The sequence below is a fragment of the Ipomoea nil genome, unplaced genomic scaffold, assembly GCF_001879475.1.
Source record: "Ipomoea nil cultivar Tokyo-kokei standard unplaced genomic scaffold, Asagao_1.1 scaffold2823, whole genome shotgun sequence".
In the NCBI taxonomy this organism is placed as follows: Eukaryota; Viridiplantae; Streptophyta; class Magnoliopsida; order Solanales; family Convolvulaceae; genus Ipomoea; species Ipomoea nil.
Window position 1 is genome coordinate 857724 of NW_017619251.1, and position 21893 is coordinate 879616.

Consider the following 21893-nt stretch of genomic DNA (forward strand, 5'->3'; position numbering starts at 1 on the left):
TGTGTCAATTAGTAACAGAATAATAATAACAAATTTCATTATTACAATTAATTCTTTAGTTTTTTTTTGAATTAGAATAATCATAATTGTAATTATATTAATTAATTAATTCTATGGATATTTTTTTGCAATGAGATACATATCCACTAATATGCAATGTACCCAGATGTGTTCTCCTGCCTCAAAGCCTAATGAATCATACACTTGTTGCATCTTAAATGCACGTAGATACAGACATTCAATTTTTTTTTTTTTTTTTTAATTTTAGAATGCTAATCGATTCACTGATAGTTGAAGGTAGATAACAATACTTATAATATGAAATTAAACCTTTTGGAAGAATAATATGAAATTAAACTCAAATCCAAGTTACTTTACATCTATTAACCCCTAATTGAGATTATATAAAAAGGAAACATAGATTTAAATGATTTCATCTAAGAGCTTGTAAATATGGTGACTGCTTTAGTGTTTTTAGAGAGACAACGTGCTTTACCAATTCGCCAAGAAGAACCAATCTCATGCCAGTCTGGATCTCGCGGGAAGTGATTATCGGCTTCTTGTTGTAGTGGGCCAAGCGAGTCACCTCTTGGGCGAGCTTCAAGAAGATATCGTTGATGAAGCTATTCATGATGTCCAAACTGCAAAACATATTGAAGTATGTGAGAATATAGTTAGAAAAATGTAGAAAATTCATACAAAAAGAAAGCAGAGAGATGAGTCTGAGATTCTTTAATTGAAGAAACACTTGTATTTATAGGTAGAAAATACTAATTCAAAAGGAAAGTATAATAATTTATTTATTTAAGGGAAAATATAATAATTTATTTATTTAAGGTAATAACATTATTATTATTATTACTATTATTATTATTATTTATTTATTTATTTAATTTCCATTTGACATTTACTTACCAAATAAGTTTTACTATAAAAGTTTTGGAGGGAAAATTTGTTAGGAGGATTTTACTTTTATATATATATAGATAGATTATTTTGGGTTACATTTTAAATTAATTCGACACCAAAATTTATTTGATTCGAAATTCCTAAATTTGCGGATACTTCGTGTACCATTTTTTAACTCAAGAAATTTATCTGAGTGAGACCGGGAGAATTCAAAAAGACTTTAAACAAGGGTTCATCTAAATACATTTTTGAGTAAGTTCATTTTCAACCCCAAAGTATTTAAAGTTAGCATTTCTAGTCCTTGGTTCATGATACAAGGTGAACCACAAGGCCATGTCTGATATTTTAAAGATGTAAGCCAAAAGACCACTTTGCCCTGGCCAACAATAAAAAATGCTAGGCCACTCAAAGTAATCATAGCCTCCCAAGTAATTTTTTATAATGCTATTTGTTCCAGTACACACTACAATTTCTAGTATAATTCAATAATTCATTGTTAGTTTGCATATTGTTAGTTTGCATATTATGCTTACTTTCCAGTATATTATTTTGCATATTGTTAGTTTGCATATTATGCTTACTTTCCAGTATATTATTTTGCATATTATAATGCTATTTGTTCCAGTATATTTGTTCCAATACACACTACATTACTATTGAATTAAGTTTATTGTTGAATTTTAGAATTTTAGTATTATATTTGATTAACTTTTGAATGCAAGTAAGCAGGTCTAAAATCTGAAATGTTGATATTTTGCTGATGAATGAAGATTGAAGATTGAAGATTGAAGCATGATCAATAATGACTTGATTATGATGAATTGAATGTTGATGAACTTTGGTTGTTGGAAACTTGGATTGTGTTATCACTTTGATTTTTTATTTTTATTTTTATTTTTATATTTTATTTTTTGTTTTTTGTTTTTTTTCTCATTGAATGTGTTATGGCTTAATGAACCAACTAGGGGGGCATTGGCAGCTTGACCAATCGTTATGATGTGGAACCGTATCCACCTTGCTAGGTGGACACCGTTCTATGTTCATAATTACTTAACTATATGTTCATAATTATAAAATTATATATTCATAATTTTTGAATTTCATTTTCATAATTATTGAACTCTATATTCACAATTACAGAACTCTATGTTCGTAATTACTGAAATATATGTTCATAATTATAAAGCTATATATTCATAATTTTTGAACTTCATATTCACAATTATTGAATCAATATATTCATAATTACATAATTATATGTTCATAATTATGTTCACAACTCTATGTTCATAATTATAGAACTATATGTTCATAATTTTTAAACTATATATATATTCCTAATTATGAACAGTTTTGGAACCGTGTTCACCATGCAAGGTGAACACGGTTCCACAGCATAATTTGCCTAGTTTGACAGTATGGGCTTTATGGCTATTTAGTATAGTATCAACAAATATAATAAGAGTCAATAATGTTAAGCCCTTAATTGGAACAAAAACAATGTAAGTAGTAGTTGTTTCTTAAAATGAATGGTTCATACTATTTTGATTTTAGTATTTTTTTTAATGATTTTTCTTATTTACCCTCTATTATATTATTTTATTCTCTTAAATAACCCTAAATTCCGTTCGTATAAACTTTAGTAACGGAATATTCCTCTAACTATTTATATATTATTCTTAACATACTCACGACTGGAAATCAACAAATTTCCGACCACCCGAAAGTGGTCGAAAATGGCCTAAATCGGGTCGAAAACACCATTTCCGATCACTTTTCCGATCAATTTGGGTATTCGGAAAAGGCCCCGTCGCTATTTCCGACCACCCGAGTAAGTTGTCGGGAATAGCGACCATATTTTTATAGTCGTCGGAAAAAAATGACGAACTTAACAATTAGACTGAACCGGATTTTCCGACCACCAGTGGTCAGAAATCTAGAACAAGAAACGTTCTTGGCCCTAGATTTCCAACCACTGGTGGTCGGAAATTAATAATTAAATTTCATTTTTTGTATATAAATTACAGTTTTTTTTTTTTGAAGATACAAAATTACAGTTTCTATTGCACTACTTTAACAATTTTAAAACTAGTAATTATTATACATTTCAATAGCAAATTTAGTTATACATAATGTTGCAATTGTAATATCCACTTTCAAAAAACTAACTTCCCATTCTAAAATGCTACTATACAGTCAAAATACTTCGTACATCACAAAAAAGTTTGAATCTTGGTTCTATTGCTCCAGGCATAGGAGATTGTGTGCCATCATTGAATCCTAGATCATCTAAACCCACACCACTACTTTCATGGCTATCAACTGGATTTGTACCTTCATCTGCTTGTTCTCTTCCTTTATGGCCCGTTTGGTTCACGGAATAGGCCGGGAATGGCATAGCATTCCCAGTAATAGGCCTATTCCTTTGTTTGGTAACCATCTCTATTATCAGGAATAGTATTCCTGGTAATAGCCTATTACCTCAAATAAGGTAATAGCTATTACTAGGCCCCCCCTGGTATTAGCCTATTACTGAACGCTTAGGAATAGATTTTATAATCTATTTTCTTTTTTACTCATTTCTTTAACCTATTTTTTTATCCTATATATAAATTTATCCTATTTCACCACTGTCGTCGCGCCGCTACCACCACCCCCATCGCTACAACCGTCGCCGCCCCCACCACCACCGCCACCACCACCCCAGCACCATCACCGCCACCACCACCATCACCACCACCGCCACCACCATCGCCTCCGCCGCCGCTGCCACCACCACTACCGCCACCAGAACCACCACCCAGCAGCACCACCGCCACAATTGTCGCCGCCCCCACCACCACTGCCACAACCGTCACCGTCACCACCACCACCGTCGCCCCCACCACTGCCGCCACCACCACCACCACTACCACCCCACCACCACCACCACCACCGCCACCGCCACCACCACCATCGCCCCCACCACTGCCACCGCCACCACCACCGCTACCACCCCAGCACCGCCACCACCACCATCATCACCATCACCACCATCACATATTTTTTAAGGGTATTTATTTCTTTTAAAACATATTTCATTTCTATTCCTTAAATCAACCAAACACTGTAATATAATTCCTAAAGTCTATTCCTTCCGCGAACCAAACAATAGAATACAATTCCTATTCTATTCCTTGCCTATTCCATTCCTTATGGAATAGCATTCCTATTACCTCAAAATTCTTTCTGTGAACCAAACGTGCTGTTAGTTCGTTAATTTGTTCCTCACAAGCCGCATGTGCAGATGATTGTCCAAATTTTTAATTCCTTTGCCCCACAACATACCCTCCTTTCTAAAGGCCACCGGCTGCCTCGTACCATGCATTTGAGTCTCCAGGCTAAGGTTTTCTTTGAATGTCAAAACTGGCTTATCTTTAGTGACCACAAATCCGGCAATAAGAATGCTCTCCAAAGATTCCACATCCCAAATAGCTCGAGCTTGCAACAAAGTCTGGAATGGACATACTATGATTGGACAATATACAAAATGTTGAATGTTAGACTATGAGTGGAAAACCGTGTATTTTTAAGATCTGGAATCTAAAGGATATCAAGTTTTTCTGAACCTGAAAAAGAGATGCCTATTTATTATCTCTCAACAAAGTTTATGCAAGGGATTAAAGAGCACTCATCATAATACTATGAGCAGAAAAATATAAGAATCAACGCCTTTTGTAACGAAAAAGGTTGGAAAAGTTTTACTATGCATGAGACACAACGTTTAACCATAGGCTAGCTAGTACAGAGTAGTAAACTGTCATCAAGAATTATTTCAAGTATAATTAAGGACTGCCAGCAAACTGCCTCTGTACCTATTTCCATGAACCAGTGATGTGAGATTCAATCTGGTGTTAGAAGTACCCCATGAGATTCCATTCATAAGAACTAATCTTGTGATTTGAGAGTATGAATTGAGCACTGTTGCTGCACAACAAGGACATAATCCAAGATTCTTACCACACAAGCACCAGCACTTAACATGTCATCCTCAACATATTGGCTAAGAATTTGATAAACTTTCAAGCACAAGGACAGTACACAAAAAGTGTGAGAAAATACATATACCCAACAAATTTAGGCTACTACCAAGATCAATAGGAACCAGTGATGACATTCTTATTGCCTAATCTCAATCAAATATTTTCTTTGAAGTTCATTACATAATAACCATAAATTTAGAGCAAAGGGAAACAGAGAATAGAGGATCTACCACTGCAATAATTACTCTACAAAATTGCCAATTAGAACCAGCAAACTATGGTTAGATAGGTAGAGATTATGCTTAATGCTCTTCAGAGAATAGATTATGCTTAATGCTCTTCTATGGCATCTAAATATCTGTGTGAGCCATTCATGAAAAATGTCATATACTTAGCAATACAAGACCACACACACAAAAAGAGTAAAACAACTTAGCTAGATACTTAAGTAGTTTAAATATAACTTTAAACTTATCAATATGTTGAAATATAACTTTAAACTATCAATGTGCATTTAGTATTTAGACTTTGTGACGAAAAATCCAAAGATTCTTCTTAATTAAACTTCCAGTACAGAAAACAAGAAAAAGATAAACAGTATATATAGAGAAATTGACAAATGCCTTACTTGAATGCAGGCTTCAATTAGGTCAAAAAGATCGTCCACTATTTCCTAAAGCCAACCATACAGTGAGTGCATCTCACTAATTGTGACACTTAATTCAACTCAAGGAACCTGTCACATGTAGTTGCAAGAATTTCCCTTTGCAGTCTAGGCACCAACAAGCAATTCACAGAGATGGTTATCAGTTATATATATGCAGATTAGAGTCTTTTCACTCCATCAGATCATTTCCAATTACATAGCAGTATTTCTGATATATTATCTGATACAAAAACCAAAATTTACTTCTTTTTCTACTTAAGGTGTGTTGTTTTAAAACCTTAGGTGCGTGGTTTGTGTACTTAAGGTGTGTGTGGTTTGTGTGCTTTTGGTGCTTTGTTTGTGTGTTTACGGTGTATGATTTGTGTACTTAAGCTGCACCGTTTTAATGCTTAAGGTGCGTCAACCACACAACCGCATAGGAAGCCTATATCCGCACCTGATCACTTATATATATATACATACATACATACATATATATATATATATATATATATATATATATATATATATATATATATATATATATATATATATATATTATCAAAAAAATTAACATTAATAATTTAAAAAAAATCCAACGACGCACTAAAGACAACGGTTCAGTAAAAATTGTTATCTTTCTGCATTTTGATTGTAGTGTATATTAAAATAATGTTAAAGAATATGCTCTGACGAGTCACGATCCAAATATAAATTGGAGCTGTTTAATTGAATATAATGTCTAAAATTGTATAACGGAACTGTCACGGTAGACAAAATCTCTTAAAACGACATTGAAGAGTATGCTTGTTATTGAAGATGTTGAAGACTATATGTCTATAGGTCATATGTGCTTATCACCTTTATATTTTTTCAAAGGGCAATCATGGCTACTGGGATAGGAGACACCGTAGCAGCGTTAGAGATGGTTTGCTGAGACGAAACAACCGTAAAGCAATCAGGTTGGAATGGACGCAATGAGAAAACCTAGACTATTGATACGATATGAATGTTTGTATTATGTGATAAAAATAAAACACAGTACAATACACGATGATATATAATACATTATGTAGGATTATGAAACTCAAAATAATTATGATTGTAGAGTCCCAACAAGAATAAAAAAATTTAAAGAGTTGAGGTTAGAAAATGATTTCATGTATCTACATGGAAAGTGCATCACAGACTTATTTTTCATAACAAGAATGGCGAGATGGTATCTATTAGTAAAATCTCTGCGTAATGGTCGGTTGAAATTGAAAAAAAAAAAGTATGAGTGAAATAATCAATGATAAAAAGATAAATCATATAGCTTTCATACCAGTGAACCACAACAAGAAAAGGAAAAAAAAAAAAAAAAAAAAAAAAACGGAATTTCCGATCACATTTACTCAGTGGTCGGAAATACCGACCACAAAGGTGGTGGTCGGAAACAAGATTAGTTATAAAAGTTAAAATTACTGAAAAATATTTCCGACCACTTTCCGACGACTCTAGTACTTGACGGAAAATGGAAAAAAATTCACCTTTTGCGACCATATTTGGAGGTGGTCGGAAATTTGGTCGGAAAATCGCTAATTTCCAGCAGTGACTCATTGATTTTGTATAAGAAATGTCTTAGATTCGAACCTCATCCCAATTAGAGTTGTCATAATTGTTAAACATATATTACGAATATGTTAAAATGTATTAAATAAATAAATAAATATAAATAAATAAATAAATAAATAAATATATATATATATATATATATATATATATATATATATATATATATATATATATATATATATATATATATATAATTTAACTCAAACTTTGGTCAAATAATTAGCACGATTAAATACATAGCATTCAAAGATTATAAATCAAGATTAAGGACCTTGTGGTCCAATGGTATTCGGTTGCTCCCTTAAGTGGGAGGTGATAGGTTTGAGCCTTAGTGGTGGTGATTAGTAGTTTGGGTGTCCCTCTTCCCTTGTAATAAAATTAAAAAATATTATAAATTAGGAAATTTAAAAATCATTTGATTTTCTTGAATTTTTTTTTTTAAATTTAGGTTAAGTTTTTTTTTTAAAGATTAATTAATTTTCTTTTTATTTTTTAGAACAAAACTTAATATTTCAATTATGCTTTTGCATTATTAGACTGATTTAGGTCATTATGATATTAATATTTTTTTGTATTTTTTAATAATGGTACAATTGTACATTACTTTACAAATATTATACTATTATTTTTTTTATCGAACAAAATTGTTCTTACATCATTGTCAGACCTGCGTGGCTTAACTACAAAGTTTTTGATCATAAATACAATTACAAATGGACTCTAAAACGGTAGCATCATTTTCCAAATAATTGACAATGTTAACATCCTCCTTGATCCAATTGAACAAGTTTACACATCAGAATTTTATCTATGCATTAAAACTTCTAAAGAAATTTGTAAGTTAATTTTTACTATATCATTATAACAATATCTATTGTAACCATATATTTTGAATTATATATTATCATCCTCTATTGACAGCAATTGTCATTGGTAAACTCTCAAAACAATTTATCTCAACAAGGAATAGAAATTTAAAAAAATCGTTGATTTCATTATTGTTGATGAAAATTATGTACGACACTTTATTATTCTTATCAAATTAAATGAATTAGTAGTTACAAAAAAAATAATACATATGTATTTAATTAATTTAATTAGAATTAGATGTCTATAATGCTTTATTTAAAAAAAGTTATTCATTATAAAAAAAATTAAAAGAAATATAATTTCATTAGTTATATTATCTTTATTTTCTACAATTCAAAGAATCCTTACCGTCAAATTTATTAATTTATTATATTCACTACATTGCCCATTGTATTATTTTTACATTATCTTGTAATTAAATATCAAAGTTATAATACAAAACATGTTATATATATTTATTTACCAAGTATTTTATACAAATATAATAAATATTAATATTTTGTTCAATACTTTCACATGATAACCTACGACACACATCTCACAACACCTGAAACATGTAGGAGAAAAACTACCACTACTAAATCAATAGGTGTTTGTAAGATAAAGAGTTCATATTACAACTAAAATCTTAGTCGTATACACCGCAAGGCAAATCTAAAGCTTCCTACACCATAATCTCATTGCATGATTAACCTCTCTATGCTGCCACCAGTAACCTAATTACAATGACACACTACCAATAAAAAAAATAAAGAGGACATGCAATGTACTGAAGATGAAAACAATGACAATGCTACCTAAAAGAGAATTAAGAAGAATTAGAGAAATTTAAACCAAAAGTAGTATTTATTTAGACTATCACATTAAGACCAAGTATTTGGACTAACGTTATTATAAAGTTGGAAACATTTATTTTAGTGACAATTACAATCAATCTCTCATATATTATCTTGATTTTATATACTTTAAATTATCGATTTAAATAAACAAATTCAACATTTAATTACCTATTCATAAACATTTCCTATATAATATTGCATTCATATACTTTAAAATACTTATTTAAAAATAATCATTGGGTCTTCAAAAATAAAATAATCATTTGGCATTATCCTATTCGCGCAAAGCGCGTAAAAAAACTATGTTGGGAACAAGTGTAATTAGATTTTGATGATACCAAACACTTAGGAAGTTAGACCCCTATTTTCTTTCAATTCGTTCAGCATTCGTGTATTATTGAAGAGGGTCTGAAACTTAGAGAAATATTCGTGTACAGTCAAAAGACAACACGAATCTAGCTTTTGAAGAAGAAGAGAAGATCAAGGCAAGGCCGATAGAACATCTTAGACCGAAAGATGGAAGGGTCTAACTCTCGTGTAAACGTCAAATGATAAGGAAGATCATTTGACTAGAAGGAAAAACGAAAGATAAGGACAATATCTCGTTAGGCAATCCCAAGACTAAACGTCTAAGCCAGACTTGAATAGACATCTTCTACATGTGAACAAGATGAATGTTCATCTATGTCTTAAAGCAGGGAAATCATCCTAGACAAAAGGAGTCCTAGGATTGATATTTTCAAAAACCAATGAGCATTAAAAAATTAGTACTGTTGTCAGTGAAAAAGATAAACAACTTTTGCTACCAACGGCTACACAGTACAACCGCATTTAATGCTCTATGCCTAGTGGATATTACACACTGGTTAATAGGTTTGAATCTCCATTTCCCTCCAACGGATGGATTTTCTTCTCCTATAAATACCTCTCTTCACCACTGAAGAAGGTGCTAGTTTTTCATTCATTCATTATCTACAAAGAGCTTTATTAACAAGTATTATCCAAAAGCTTTCAAAACCAGTGTGTTGTTGTGAAGTATTCTTTCAGAAAGATCCTTTAGACATCAAGTCTTCACAAGACAAGGAAATCTTGTAATTTATATTTGAAGATTCAAACTTATCAAGTCAAGATTCCTCAAGTTGGAGAACGTCATCGATTCCTTCCAACCCTCAACTCTGAAGAAGACGTTGATAGATGCGGAGTAAACTCTAGGAGTTGAAAAACCTACATATGTAGCTGTCCGGCTCAGTGATCAAGGAAGCTAGCTTGTTTAGTTTGTACTAGGAGTGATAGTGCAAAGCCTTTCACGAGTTGTGAAAGAAGAGTGGAGTAGGCTTTGTTAATAGCCGAACCACTATAAAAATCCTTCTCTCACTCTCTCCTTACTTTCGTTTATCTATCTATCTGGCATTGCATTCACACTGATCAAATCCTAAGATTTTCCATAACGAAATCGTGCAAAGAATATCCTAAAACAAATTCACATTTTTCTATTGTGCATAACTTCCGAAAGGAGTTGTTTTTAAAATTCGAGTAGAGTCTATTCACCCCCTCTCCTCCCCCCCCCCCCCCCCCTCCGCAACTCTAGACTCTCTTTCGATCATACCAGGACAAACAAACTAGTTTAGTATAGTATGTCTCTATGTTAAACACTATGTTTATTAACATTGGCACTTGGAAGTTTTGAAACTTGGAACGGTAATTTAGCATTGGATGTTTACTATAAAATTATTTATTTGTTCATTGTTCAATTCATTAACTCCTCCTCGGTCCTAAGTAGTTATTTTGATCTGGTTATGCTCGTAATGCTATTTAAATTTTAATAGATGTGTTAATCATCAAATTGGTTTTGATTTCTACTGCATTTTGGTCTAATTCGTACTGTAATTTGGCATGTCGTAGACTACCTTGTGGCAACATTAGGTTTCTTGCTCTATGGGGGAAGGTAAATAACAGGACAGTATCTATTGTCAAAATTGTTATTTTATTCCGTGTTTAAATATTAGTCATTACAAATACGGAGTAAAATAGATTTTGACATGTGAAAAATGGTTTATTGTGTTTGTTTCTCTATGTTAGTAATATGCTCTGATCTCTATCCTTTTCTTCTACAAGACTTGCTGGCACGTTTTTAAAACTTTAGAAAATTATTATCTTTGTATACTAATTAGGTACTACTATATAAGTACATTATAAATGAATATAAGTTGATGGTCGATATTACTATAGGATGGAGCTTATTATTGGGTGTTTATGGCATCTATGTATGAAGTGTAATATATATATATATATATATATATATATATATATATATATATATATATATATATATATATATATATATATATATAATGATTAAAGTAGTTGTCAAGACCTTGTGGTCTAATGGCACTAAGGTTGGACTCTTATATGGGAGGTTATGAGTTTGAGCCTCAAAATGTGGTTGAAAAAAGGTAGTGATAATTTTTGGTCTTTATATTGTTGTTTTAATTAAGAGCTATGTACAACGAAACATTTTAGATGTGGACTATGTAAAAGTGATGCAATTTAAATATTTTCAGTTATTACTATTTTTTATAGTATACTCGTTAATCTAGATACAACGTTCTGGGATAGAATATTTTGTGAATGACTGCGCAAGGATTAGTATTTATTGTTGTAGGCACAGGTAAAGACGCCTATTGTTATTTTTTTTAGGGATAAGGGTCTATAGGTAAAAGTGCAATTAAGCCTTTTAACTTTATAAAAGTACAATTAGACTCTTCAACTTGTTATTTTGAGTCAAATAAACTAAATTACAGATTATTCATATGCAATAATCGGTTAAACACAAAACGCGTTTTTACTTAGCAAGTAAAGACGCGCACGCATTAGTCTACATTTAGCAAGATAACTAACACATATAACCAACTTGGTTGGCGTGAGTGACCGAACACTTTCATATCTTAAGAGAAGTCGGGAACATTTTACCCCTTAATTGGGAGTATGGTACGTACTTAAATGAGCATTCTACAGTTTGATCAGTTATCCTATAATTACACCTCCAAATTGATTATTTTCTTTTAGACTCAAAATTAATTAAGTCACCAATTATTTCTTTCCTTTTTTACATATTTCTAAATTGAAATACTAATTATCATTGAAAAAATATATAAATATAATTAGATAGCACGCAAGTTACCCAAAGACGAATTAATTTTTTTTTCTATTACAATGTAGTATTTGTTCATATACTTTCTCAACCTACTAAAACACAAAGAACCAATAACATCTCCACTAAGGCTCAAACTCACAACCTTCCACTCGAAGTCCAACCTGGGTACCATTAAACCACATAGTACGTCTTGGTGAATTAATTTCTTTTTTTTTTTTTAATTAGGAAAAATTTTAAATTTAAAGTCCAACATTGGTTTGTTGCATAGCAATTCGCAATCAGGATGAGAGGGAGAATACAATTTTACCTTAAATACAATTCTACCTTTTTTTTTTTTTTTTTTTTTTTTTTTTTTTTTTTTTTTTTTTCAAAACAATTCTATCTTGAAAACCCCTAAAACTCCCGCAAACCCAGGATCAGCTCGTAGGATACAATGGGCGCATCGGAGAAGAATGCGACGGCGCGTGTTTCAACGCTACCCAGGGCCGGCCCTGGAGCATGGGCAGGCTGGGCCCCTGCCCAGGGCCCATCACTAGAGGGGGCCCATAAACTAAGATATAATAATATATTGTATATTGTATATATTACTTAGTATATATTAGAAAAAAATTATTTAATTATTTTTGACTTAATGAATTCTTATGGAAGTCGAATATATGGAAGATTCAGGAAGAATCGAAGAAAAGAGGCATCAGCGCATCGCAAGTTGCAACCATTCAATACCTCTCCGCCACAGCAATCGTTCAATTCCTCTCAAGCTAAATAAGAATGGAAAATTGAGGGGTGGAGTGGGGTGGGGTGGGGTGGGGGGCTTTAGGGATGAGGATTCAACCTTTTAGAAGGAGAATAATGGGCAACTGAGTGAATCGACAATCTACTTTCGTAATCCACAAATATAAAATCTTCTCTGCGGTCAGCCGGTCCTGACTCTGTTCGTCGCGCCTTCACCACTCCGGTCTACAATTGTAATTTGCAAAGATATTTTAATTTTTATGATTTGAGATTTTTTTTGAAAGCTATGATTTAGGAATTAGACCGTATTGTATTGTTAACTGTATTGTTGAAAAGTCTATGATTTGGCCATTTAGGAATTGAGATTTGCAGAATTGTAGAATTGCACTGCATTAGGAATTTGTAGAATTCTTATTTCTGAAAGCTCTATAATTTATTTAAGAATAATAATTTTTAATTGGAATTTTCATGGCTTAGTTTGCAGATTAAATAATTATCCATTTATCCAGAATTCTAAATTCTTAATTGTTAATTGAAATATTGAATAAGCAGTATTGTTGTATCTATTCCTTCTCAAAGTAAAATGGCATTTTTCAGATGCCAAAGTAATTTTTTGGTTTAATTTACTAATTACTTTGCTGTAGTGATTCATATTGCCTCCTTTTAATCTTTGTGGATTTCTCCTGTTGAATGTTGATGTCCAAATATTAATGGGGATTTATTCGGAATTAATTGACTTATATGTTATAATTTCATTTATTTATGCAAAATATTAATCTTTATTTTTGCAGAGATTGAATGATATGAATGTTTTTGTATTTAAAAAAATTGTTGAAAATTTTCTAATCATATTCATATTATTTGACATCATGATTTTATTAGTATTATTAAATTAAATTTAAAATTTTCATATAGGGGCTCTTTTTTTCAATTTCGCCCCGGGCCTATAAAATGTTTGGACCGGCCCTGACGCTACCTCTTCTTCTTCATCTTCTTCCCCAAGACATTCTCTTCGAGATCCTCTCCAAGCTCCCTGCTAAATTGCTAGTACGATTCAGGTGCGTTTCTAAACTCTTTTACGCTCTCATAGCTGATCATGGCTTTGGTGCTCTTCATCGCAGCTCGTCCCTGACACTTCCCAGTAGGGCGGGCATCCTCATCGCTATAAAGCCGCACTCCTCCGGTTCCTCCCGTGCGTTTTACACCATAAATTTCAGCGAACAAAACCCCCAGTGGCCGGGAATGCTCCAAGCCAACCGTCTCGGCTACTTGGACGCTGAACCATTTCTGAAATGCTGTCTACACTCCTCCTCGGACGGCCTGATTTGTCTGTCCAGACTCAATGGAGACGTAGTTGTTTGCAACGTTAGTACGGGACAGCGTATTTCCCTTCCAACAATCCAATTCCCTTCAGCCTGTGCACTGTTGGGGTTCGATTCACAATCTAAAAGATACAAGATTTTGATGATCGATTGGAGGATGAGCAGCTTCGGGTATAAGCATTGGGTTTTGACTGTAGGAGTGGATAAATCATGGAGGGAGATCAACTACTCTTCCCACCCCATTGTTCACCCCATTGCTGGCTATGGCTGCCCTAGCTATTCCAATACTAGTGTCTACATTGGTGGTGTTATCTATTCCTATAATTGGCTGACTAAATCTGACCTTCCAAACTTCAACATCGTAGCATTTGAAGTTGGGTCTGAGAGTTTTTCTTTGATACCATTTCCAGCTGAAGTTTCATCATCATCGCGGCATTATTCAGTTTATTCTTCAGCTTCATTTACAAAAGAATTTCACGTTCTCAGAAATGTTGAATTGCTACAAGTTGATGGAGGTCGACTGGCTATTGTTGTTGTTCGCCGGATAGACCGCCAATTCTACATGGATGTTTGGACTTGGCTGAAATCTAAAGAATGTTGGGAGAAGACTATTATGACCATTCCATTAGAAGAGATTAGAACAATCTATGCAGCTACATACTTGCGCTATACTACGAATCATGTTGGGGAGATTGTGTCATTATGTATAAATAGTAAACAAAAACGATTTTCCATTTTGGTTTGTAACTTGAAAAGTGAGGTTTGGAGGCAATTTGATGTGGGTGGAGTTGAGCGATTTCCAAATCTTTGCCCTACGGATGTTAGAATGTACGGGACTATGGACAATGTGTTTTCTTTGGAGCAGTAAGATGTTTGAATTATCAGAGAACTTTGGGGTTTGAAAAGTAGGTTTAGGTTGTGGTTAACAAGGGAGGGATCCGAGGTCAGATTTGCTGTAAAGATTGGGCAAAATGACAGCTTCAATTCACAGCAAAACGCCCTGATGAGAGAGGGCTTAACTTCATTAATTTGAGAATGTTTCCTTTATTTATATATATATATATATATATATATATATATATATATATATATTAGTAAAGTTGTCCATTAATTTCAGTATGAGAAATTCTACTTCAATTTGTTAATTTGAGAATATTTTTTTTATTAGACCACGAGATGTCATATGAGCAAGTCCTAATGGTTAGATTGAGCAAGTCCTAATGGTTAGATTGATTTTTCAATATGAGAGGTGGTTTGAATTGAACTCCCGATCTCTCTTAAAAAAATTAGAATGCACGGCCAATATAATTTTAATTTTTAATAAATATGAATATGATTAGTATATGCACAGTACGGATATCCAACTTTGGAAGGGTTTGAGGCAAACCCCTAAGTTTATTCAAAGCTAAAGGTTTGAGAAAACAATGCCTATGCAAAATTTGATCTATTGGTGATTTTTTTTCTTTCTTCTGACAGATGAACATATTTTTGGGATTCTTGCTGAACTTCATGTGCAGAATATGATGAATTATTAGCTAACAATCGTTGGATTAGTATTACTCATATGTTAGGTATTGCTATACGTGTATGAGATTAGAACTCTGTATAGTTTTTTTTTTTTTTTTTTTTTTTTTTTTTTTTTTTTTTAACAAACTCTGTATAGCTAAGTTATAATTTATTAATTAACATATTTAATAATTTGAATAATAAAATTATTTTGTAGGCATTTCAACAAAATCTGTACTCTATTAACGAAATGCTTTTTATAAGAGTGCATGTAAATTATTTGTAGATTAAATGTCATCTTTTATCTTAATTAGTTAAGTATTGTACATTATTACTTGATACATTGTCATGTAGAACAATTATCGTGATTTCAATTTTAAATGTGTGTCAATTGTTATTATATATTGTGTTGATAATAACAAGTATTGTAATGATAATTGTATAGTTTAGAGTATATTTATGTGTTATTGTGAAGAGTATATAATTGTATAGTTTGTTGGGTTGGTTTTGCATAATTTTATACAAAATTTTTTTAAAAATTAATTAATTAGTTAATTTATTTTTAAAAATTATATTGTTCACAGCCTTTTCTAAAAAGAAAGGGGCGTTGAATTATTTTTAAAACTGGTATTCGCGACACTTTCCTCTTAGAAAAAGGGTCGCGGATACCCTTTTAATAGACAAGGAGCATGAACGGAAAGAGACAATGTAGAATAGAAAAGTTTTATTCATCAACCTCCTCAATACAATGATACAACAAGTGTGTGTGTGTGTGTATATATATATATATATATATATATATATATATATATATATATATATATATATATATATATATATATATATATAGATCTTGGTTCCTGTGAGGTCAGGTCTTTCCGTGCAGTCAGTGCGGCATACACCATTAGGTATGCATAAATGCACCATACAGTGTTCGAAAATACACCAAAATAAAATGCCAAAAAATACAGCACACAAAAAAAATACACCACATATAATGGTGTATTGTCGAACACTGTATGGTGCATTTATGCATACCTAATGGTGTATGCCGCACTGACCGCACAGGAAGACCTGGCCCTATGTATATGTATGTATGTATGTATGTATGTGTGTGTGTGTATATATATATATATATATATATATATATATATATATATATATATAAAGACAATAATAATGCTGACTGCTGACCATTACAGCTGTTACGTATCGATTGCCCATAATGTCCTTAATAATAATATATTTATAACACACCCCCTTGGACATTATCATGTCATGCATAACCATGCCTAGTTAAAAACTCGCTAGAAAAATTCTTTGGGAAAAACCTAGTCGAGTAAATAGTACATGATGTATGGGTAATTCATATGTTGTTTGGGTTGCGTCATTAAAAACCTTATACAAAGAAAATCATGTGGAAAAAAAATTAGTTAAGAAAAAGAGTACAACCATAAGTTTTCAGGGCATAATCTTCCAGATTTTGTCTATTTAAGTATTTATTTGTAGTTTTCCAAATTGACATTACTATATCATACTCATGCCTCGTTAAAAACCACAATAGAAAAATCCAATAGGAAAAAGCTAGTGAGGAAAAGAGTATTGATATGTATTCATTCATGTGTAGCAAAAAATTACAATTGTTAGTCTTTAAAATCCAAACTTCAGGATTATTTAAGTTCAATTTTCAGGATTGATTCTAGTAGATGTCACTCCCTCTGAAGATAACAATCTTCAAGGTTTATATGTTCTAAAATAAAACCATTGTTTCAAAAGAGTGTAGAGAGGAGATATGATACAATATTCAAGATTGTTACTAGAGTTATTCATTTTATACAATAATCTCGTGACTCTTATGGATCGGAGCTCACATGGATTGAATATTTTAGTTATATATTTAGTCTAATATTATTTAAACATACCACTTATTATATGTATAACACAAGCTTTAATGCCCTCATATAGGATAGTGAAGGTAAATCAAAACAGAACTAGTTTGGGATTTGGCATCATGGGATAATAAAGAGTCAATACTCAAATGGTCTATGAAAGTCACACATTGGTATATCGCATAAATTTCAAAATCGTTTATAAATTGAAGATACTGGAGGATATTTAATATGAATATCATTCCGACATTTAATTGTAGGAGGAGAACTTAGTAATTTCATCGCAAGAACAATGTCAGTCCTGATGCGATTACGGAATTTCTAGTTCTATATTAATGCTCCAAAAGCAATGAATTAATGGACTTTTAGTCCTAAAATTGTCCTCATTACCTTCTTCGGGTCTAAATGGTCTCTTATCTACTTCAAGAGATTATTGAACAACTGTTAGTGTGATAAGTCAGTGGTGCATATCCATATAGAACATCTTCAAGGCGTTTTTCAATGTAGTATAACTTGTGTATAAAGCTCCTTCAAGGATATGCTTGATATTAGGCTAACACAATACTTGGTATTTCTAAGTCTTTCATTTCAAACTCCGCCTTAAGACACAAGATAATATCATTAAGCTCTTATGTATTTCAATAACTCCATTAGTAACTCTTTAATAGCACATAATGTCACATAATCATTTTTACACTACTTCAGGAGGAAATTACTCAATCTATTGCTTATTTTCTCAAGTTAAGTAAATCTTTTGTACTTCAACAACAAACATGTTGTGATATTTATTTTCTTTTAGTCTAAGAATTATAAATCCATCAAGGATTTTCTCAAATAAATATTAGTGTCTAATGAACCATAATAATTATTATTATTACTATTATTAGTATGTAATTATTAATGGTATTATTATTATTATTATTATTATTATTATTATTATTATTATTATTATTTAGTTTTGGTGTTGCAATTATAATATGAAATAATATATTATTAGTTATTTATAGATATATCGAAATGCTGAGTCGCAGTACCGATTCTGAAAGCGAAGAGGAAGATGCTCATTGCAAGTTCTGATTGTGAAATGCAGTCAATGCATTTCAATTTTAAACAAATTCATCAAATGCATGATGACCAACCACAACGGAGATGCAAGACTCCAATGCGAGATGCATACATTATCTATGTATGTACTAAACTAGTGGTGAGCAACACTATTTTTAGTTGTTGTTTGCTTGCCAAATGAACATAGCACGAGGGGAATGGGTTATTAAAAAGTACGTATTGTGGTACACACATGTGCCGAATTGATTACAATCAGGGTTGTCAAGATTTCATCTACACTAGCATAGTCATAGGTGACCTGGTCAAAGAAAAATGGCTAAAGTGCCATTTTGCACCATGAACCACAAGTGATTCTTCATGCTGCACCCTGACCTTTCATAAGTGCTAATTCAATCCACAGACTAAAATTTTTTTGTCGCCTAGTCTTTTTTGCAGGCCTCCCGGTTAGCTGATGACATGGCACCGGTATTTACTGATGTGGCCTTATTAATTTTAATTAAAAAATAAAATATATGAGTGAGAATTTAAAAAAAAAAAACAAAACAAAAAAAAAAAAAAAACATAAACAAAAAAAAAGCTCAGAATTGGGTGGCGAGGAAGAAAAAGACGTTTTGACTTGTTTTCTTAGCCACAGATGAAGAAAAAGATGGAGATGTCCGGGAAGCTTCATCGGAAAGGGTCGTCGGGACTCGGTTCCGATCATCGCAGCCGCAGCTCATCTTCGCCAAGAGGACGCCAGATCTGCTGTGACACCAAACGAGGAAGTGCTACTGCGGCCGGAGGTCCAGCCAGCGTTGCTTCGCTCACCGGAAACAGACAGCTCGCCGGTAAGATCCAGACGTGTCTCGCCACTGCTGCTGCTTCCAGGTGCTGTCGTCGTTGTTGCTGACAACGCCGCCATCGCTCTACTGCTGCCCTCGTTCACGCCATGCCTGCCGGCGAGAGTGTAGACCAAAGGCCTCCGCCGCTTGCCTTCGAAGTGGAGGTGGTGGTGGCCGGAGAAGGGGAGAAAGGGGCGGCGGTGAGGAGGTTTAGCAGGGAGGAACTAGGGAAATCGTACAAATGTTTCACGAAGTTGTCCAGGTTGTTGAAGGAATCTCCACCGTCCTTGATAGCATCCATCTGGGCTTGCGATGGATACATCCTCCATCCCCTCTTCCATCTCTCTCAATAATTAGACGTACAAAAAGACAAAAAAAAAAAAAAAAAAAAAAAAAAAAAGAAGGAAAAACCATTTTTTGTTTCTTAGCTTTTGAAACAGAATATTCATTCCTGTGTTGTTATTTTTACCCTTAAAACTCCAATCTTGAACCTCTTCTTCTCTTTCTTTTTGTTTGGTTTCTGGTGCAGAAGAATCAGATAGATGACAGAATTGAAGCTTGATGGAGTCGAGTGGTGCTAGGGTTATGGAGAAACCAATGGGCGGCCAAGATCAACAACAGCAGCAAGCTTTGCCGCCGCGGAACCAACAACCTCTGAAATGCCCACGTTGTGATTAATCCAACACCAAGTTTTGTTACTACAATAATTACAGTTTATCTCAGCCCAGGCACTTCTGCAAGGCTTGTAAGAGGTACTGGACTAGAAGGGGGACCTTGAGGAATGTTCCGGTGGGGGAGGGTGCCGGAAGAACAAGCGAATCAAGAGGCCATCGGGAGAAGCAATTGACTGTGTTGATGGAAAAAAAAAAATAAAAAATCCATGTCAGCAAATTATAACCTGAAACTTATTGATAACCTGTGAAAAGTTCTAAATAGATAAAAAATTTGGTTTGTGGATCAAATTAGCACTTATGAAAGTTTAGGGTGCGGCATGAAGAATCGCTTATGGTTCATGGTGTGGAATGACACTTTAGCCAAGAAAAATTGACAATTGATTCGGGTAGAAAATCAAGCAAATCATAATATATGTTAAACAAAGGCACGAGATCGATATTAAGTACATAAAAGCTTGGTATGGACGCCTAAAAGGTATTGAGAGCCTTTATGGTAAATGGGATCAGCATTAGAATGACCTTCCAAAATTTTTGCATTCCGTCCGTTAAAGTAACCCAGACACTGTGATTGACCTTCAAATTATGCCCTCTACGAAGGGTGAAAACTACTGCGAGTTTCAGTACGCTTTTTTGGCATTTAAGCTAACTATTGACCGTTTTCGTTATTGCATTTCTGTTATTACCATAGATGGAAGGCATTTATATGGTAAGTAGAAAGGTCTTCTACTATTGGTTGTGTCTATAAATGCTAACAAAGAGATTTTCCCCTCACGTACTCAATAGTGCACTCTGAGAACTCCAACAGTTGGTGTTGGTTCTTATGTTTGGTAGCTACAACCTTCTTTGCCAATGGCGAGTCTATCTGCATAATCTCATATAGACATCGAGGCATTGATGCAACATTCAACAATCTAGCAGAGTTGCAACACGTCCATCGTTGTTCTTGCCTCTGTCATTTGTGAAGTAATGTGATGACACAATTCCGGAACAAGAGGTTGGAGTCATTTGTTACGGAAGCAGGTAGTTCTGTTAAACAAAGAGACTTCGACATGGCAATGTAGACTATACAAGAATTTTTTCCAGAGGCATATAAGTACTTGAAAGAAATATAACCGGAGTACTGGGCATTGTCTCATGACGGTGGACACAGATTTTGCATTTTAACAATTAATAGATCTGATTCTTTCAACAATAGAAGGGTTGTCAAATGTTACCTGTCACTGTATCTTATCGCCTGACTGACTTTAATTTCCAAAAATTAGTGGCTATTGTTAGTAATATGAATAATTGTATTTATTTTATTATGTCATATAGTTTATATCTGTGGTTGAGACTGTGTCTTATTATTGTTAGCCTACAGAATAGGACTTTAGTATATAGACTTGTAATTTCTTGTTACGGTTAATTTGAATTCATTATCCATATTCTAATCTGGTATCAAGAGCCGAAGGTTTGATCCTCTGGTTTTTCTTTTTTCTCTGTTCACCATACGTTTTTTTTTTCTTCCGAAACTATCGCATGGCTTCATCTTCCAGTGAACGGACAGTCGCCACCACCTCCGGCGTCACTCCGGTGGCCGTTAATTCTCTTACGGCATCTCACCACTTTGTCTCCACACGGCTGACAATGAGGAACTACCTCTTCTGGCGCACTCAATTGGTGCCGTTCCTCCGCGGCCAAGGTTTGTTAGGATACGTAGACGGTAGAATACCGTGTCCTCCGGAGACCGTGGTTGTCTCCTCCACCGCCGGCGACTCCACCACGACAACCACCACGGCGAATCCGGCTTACGGGGCATGGATCCAACAGGATCAGGCGATCCTCTCCACC

General features: G+C 33.4%; 1 protein-coding gene across 1 annotated transcript; it reads left to right on the top strand.

Annotated features, from left to right (window-relative positions):
- Positions 1-13737: 13737 nt before the first annotated feature.
- LOC109158595 (putative F-box protein At3g52320) lies at positions 13738-14976 on the top strand. Its single transcript, XM_019306481.1, has one exon. It carries the CDS (start codon positions 13738-13740, stop codon positions 14974-14976), a length of 1239 nt encoding a protein of 412 aa, XP_019162026.1.
- Positions 14977-21893: the final 6917 nt, after the last annotated feature.

Bases quoted from the DNA above. Each gene is read 5' to 3' on its own strand.
- LOC109158595 (XM_019306481.1), top strand. From the start codon at position 13,738: ATGTTTGGACCGGCCCTGACGCTACCTCTTCTTCTTCATCTTCTTCCC.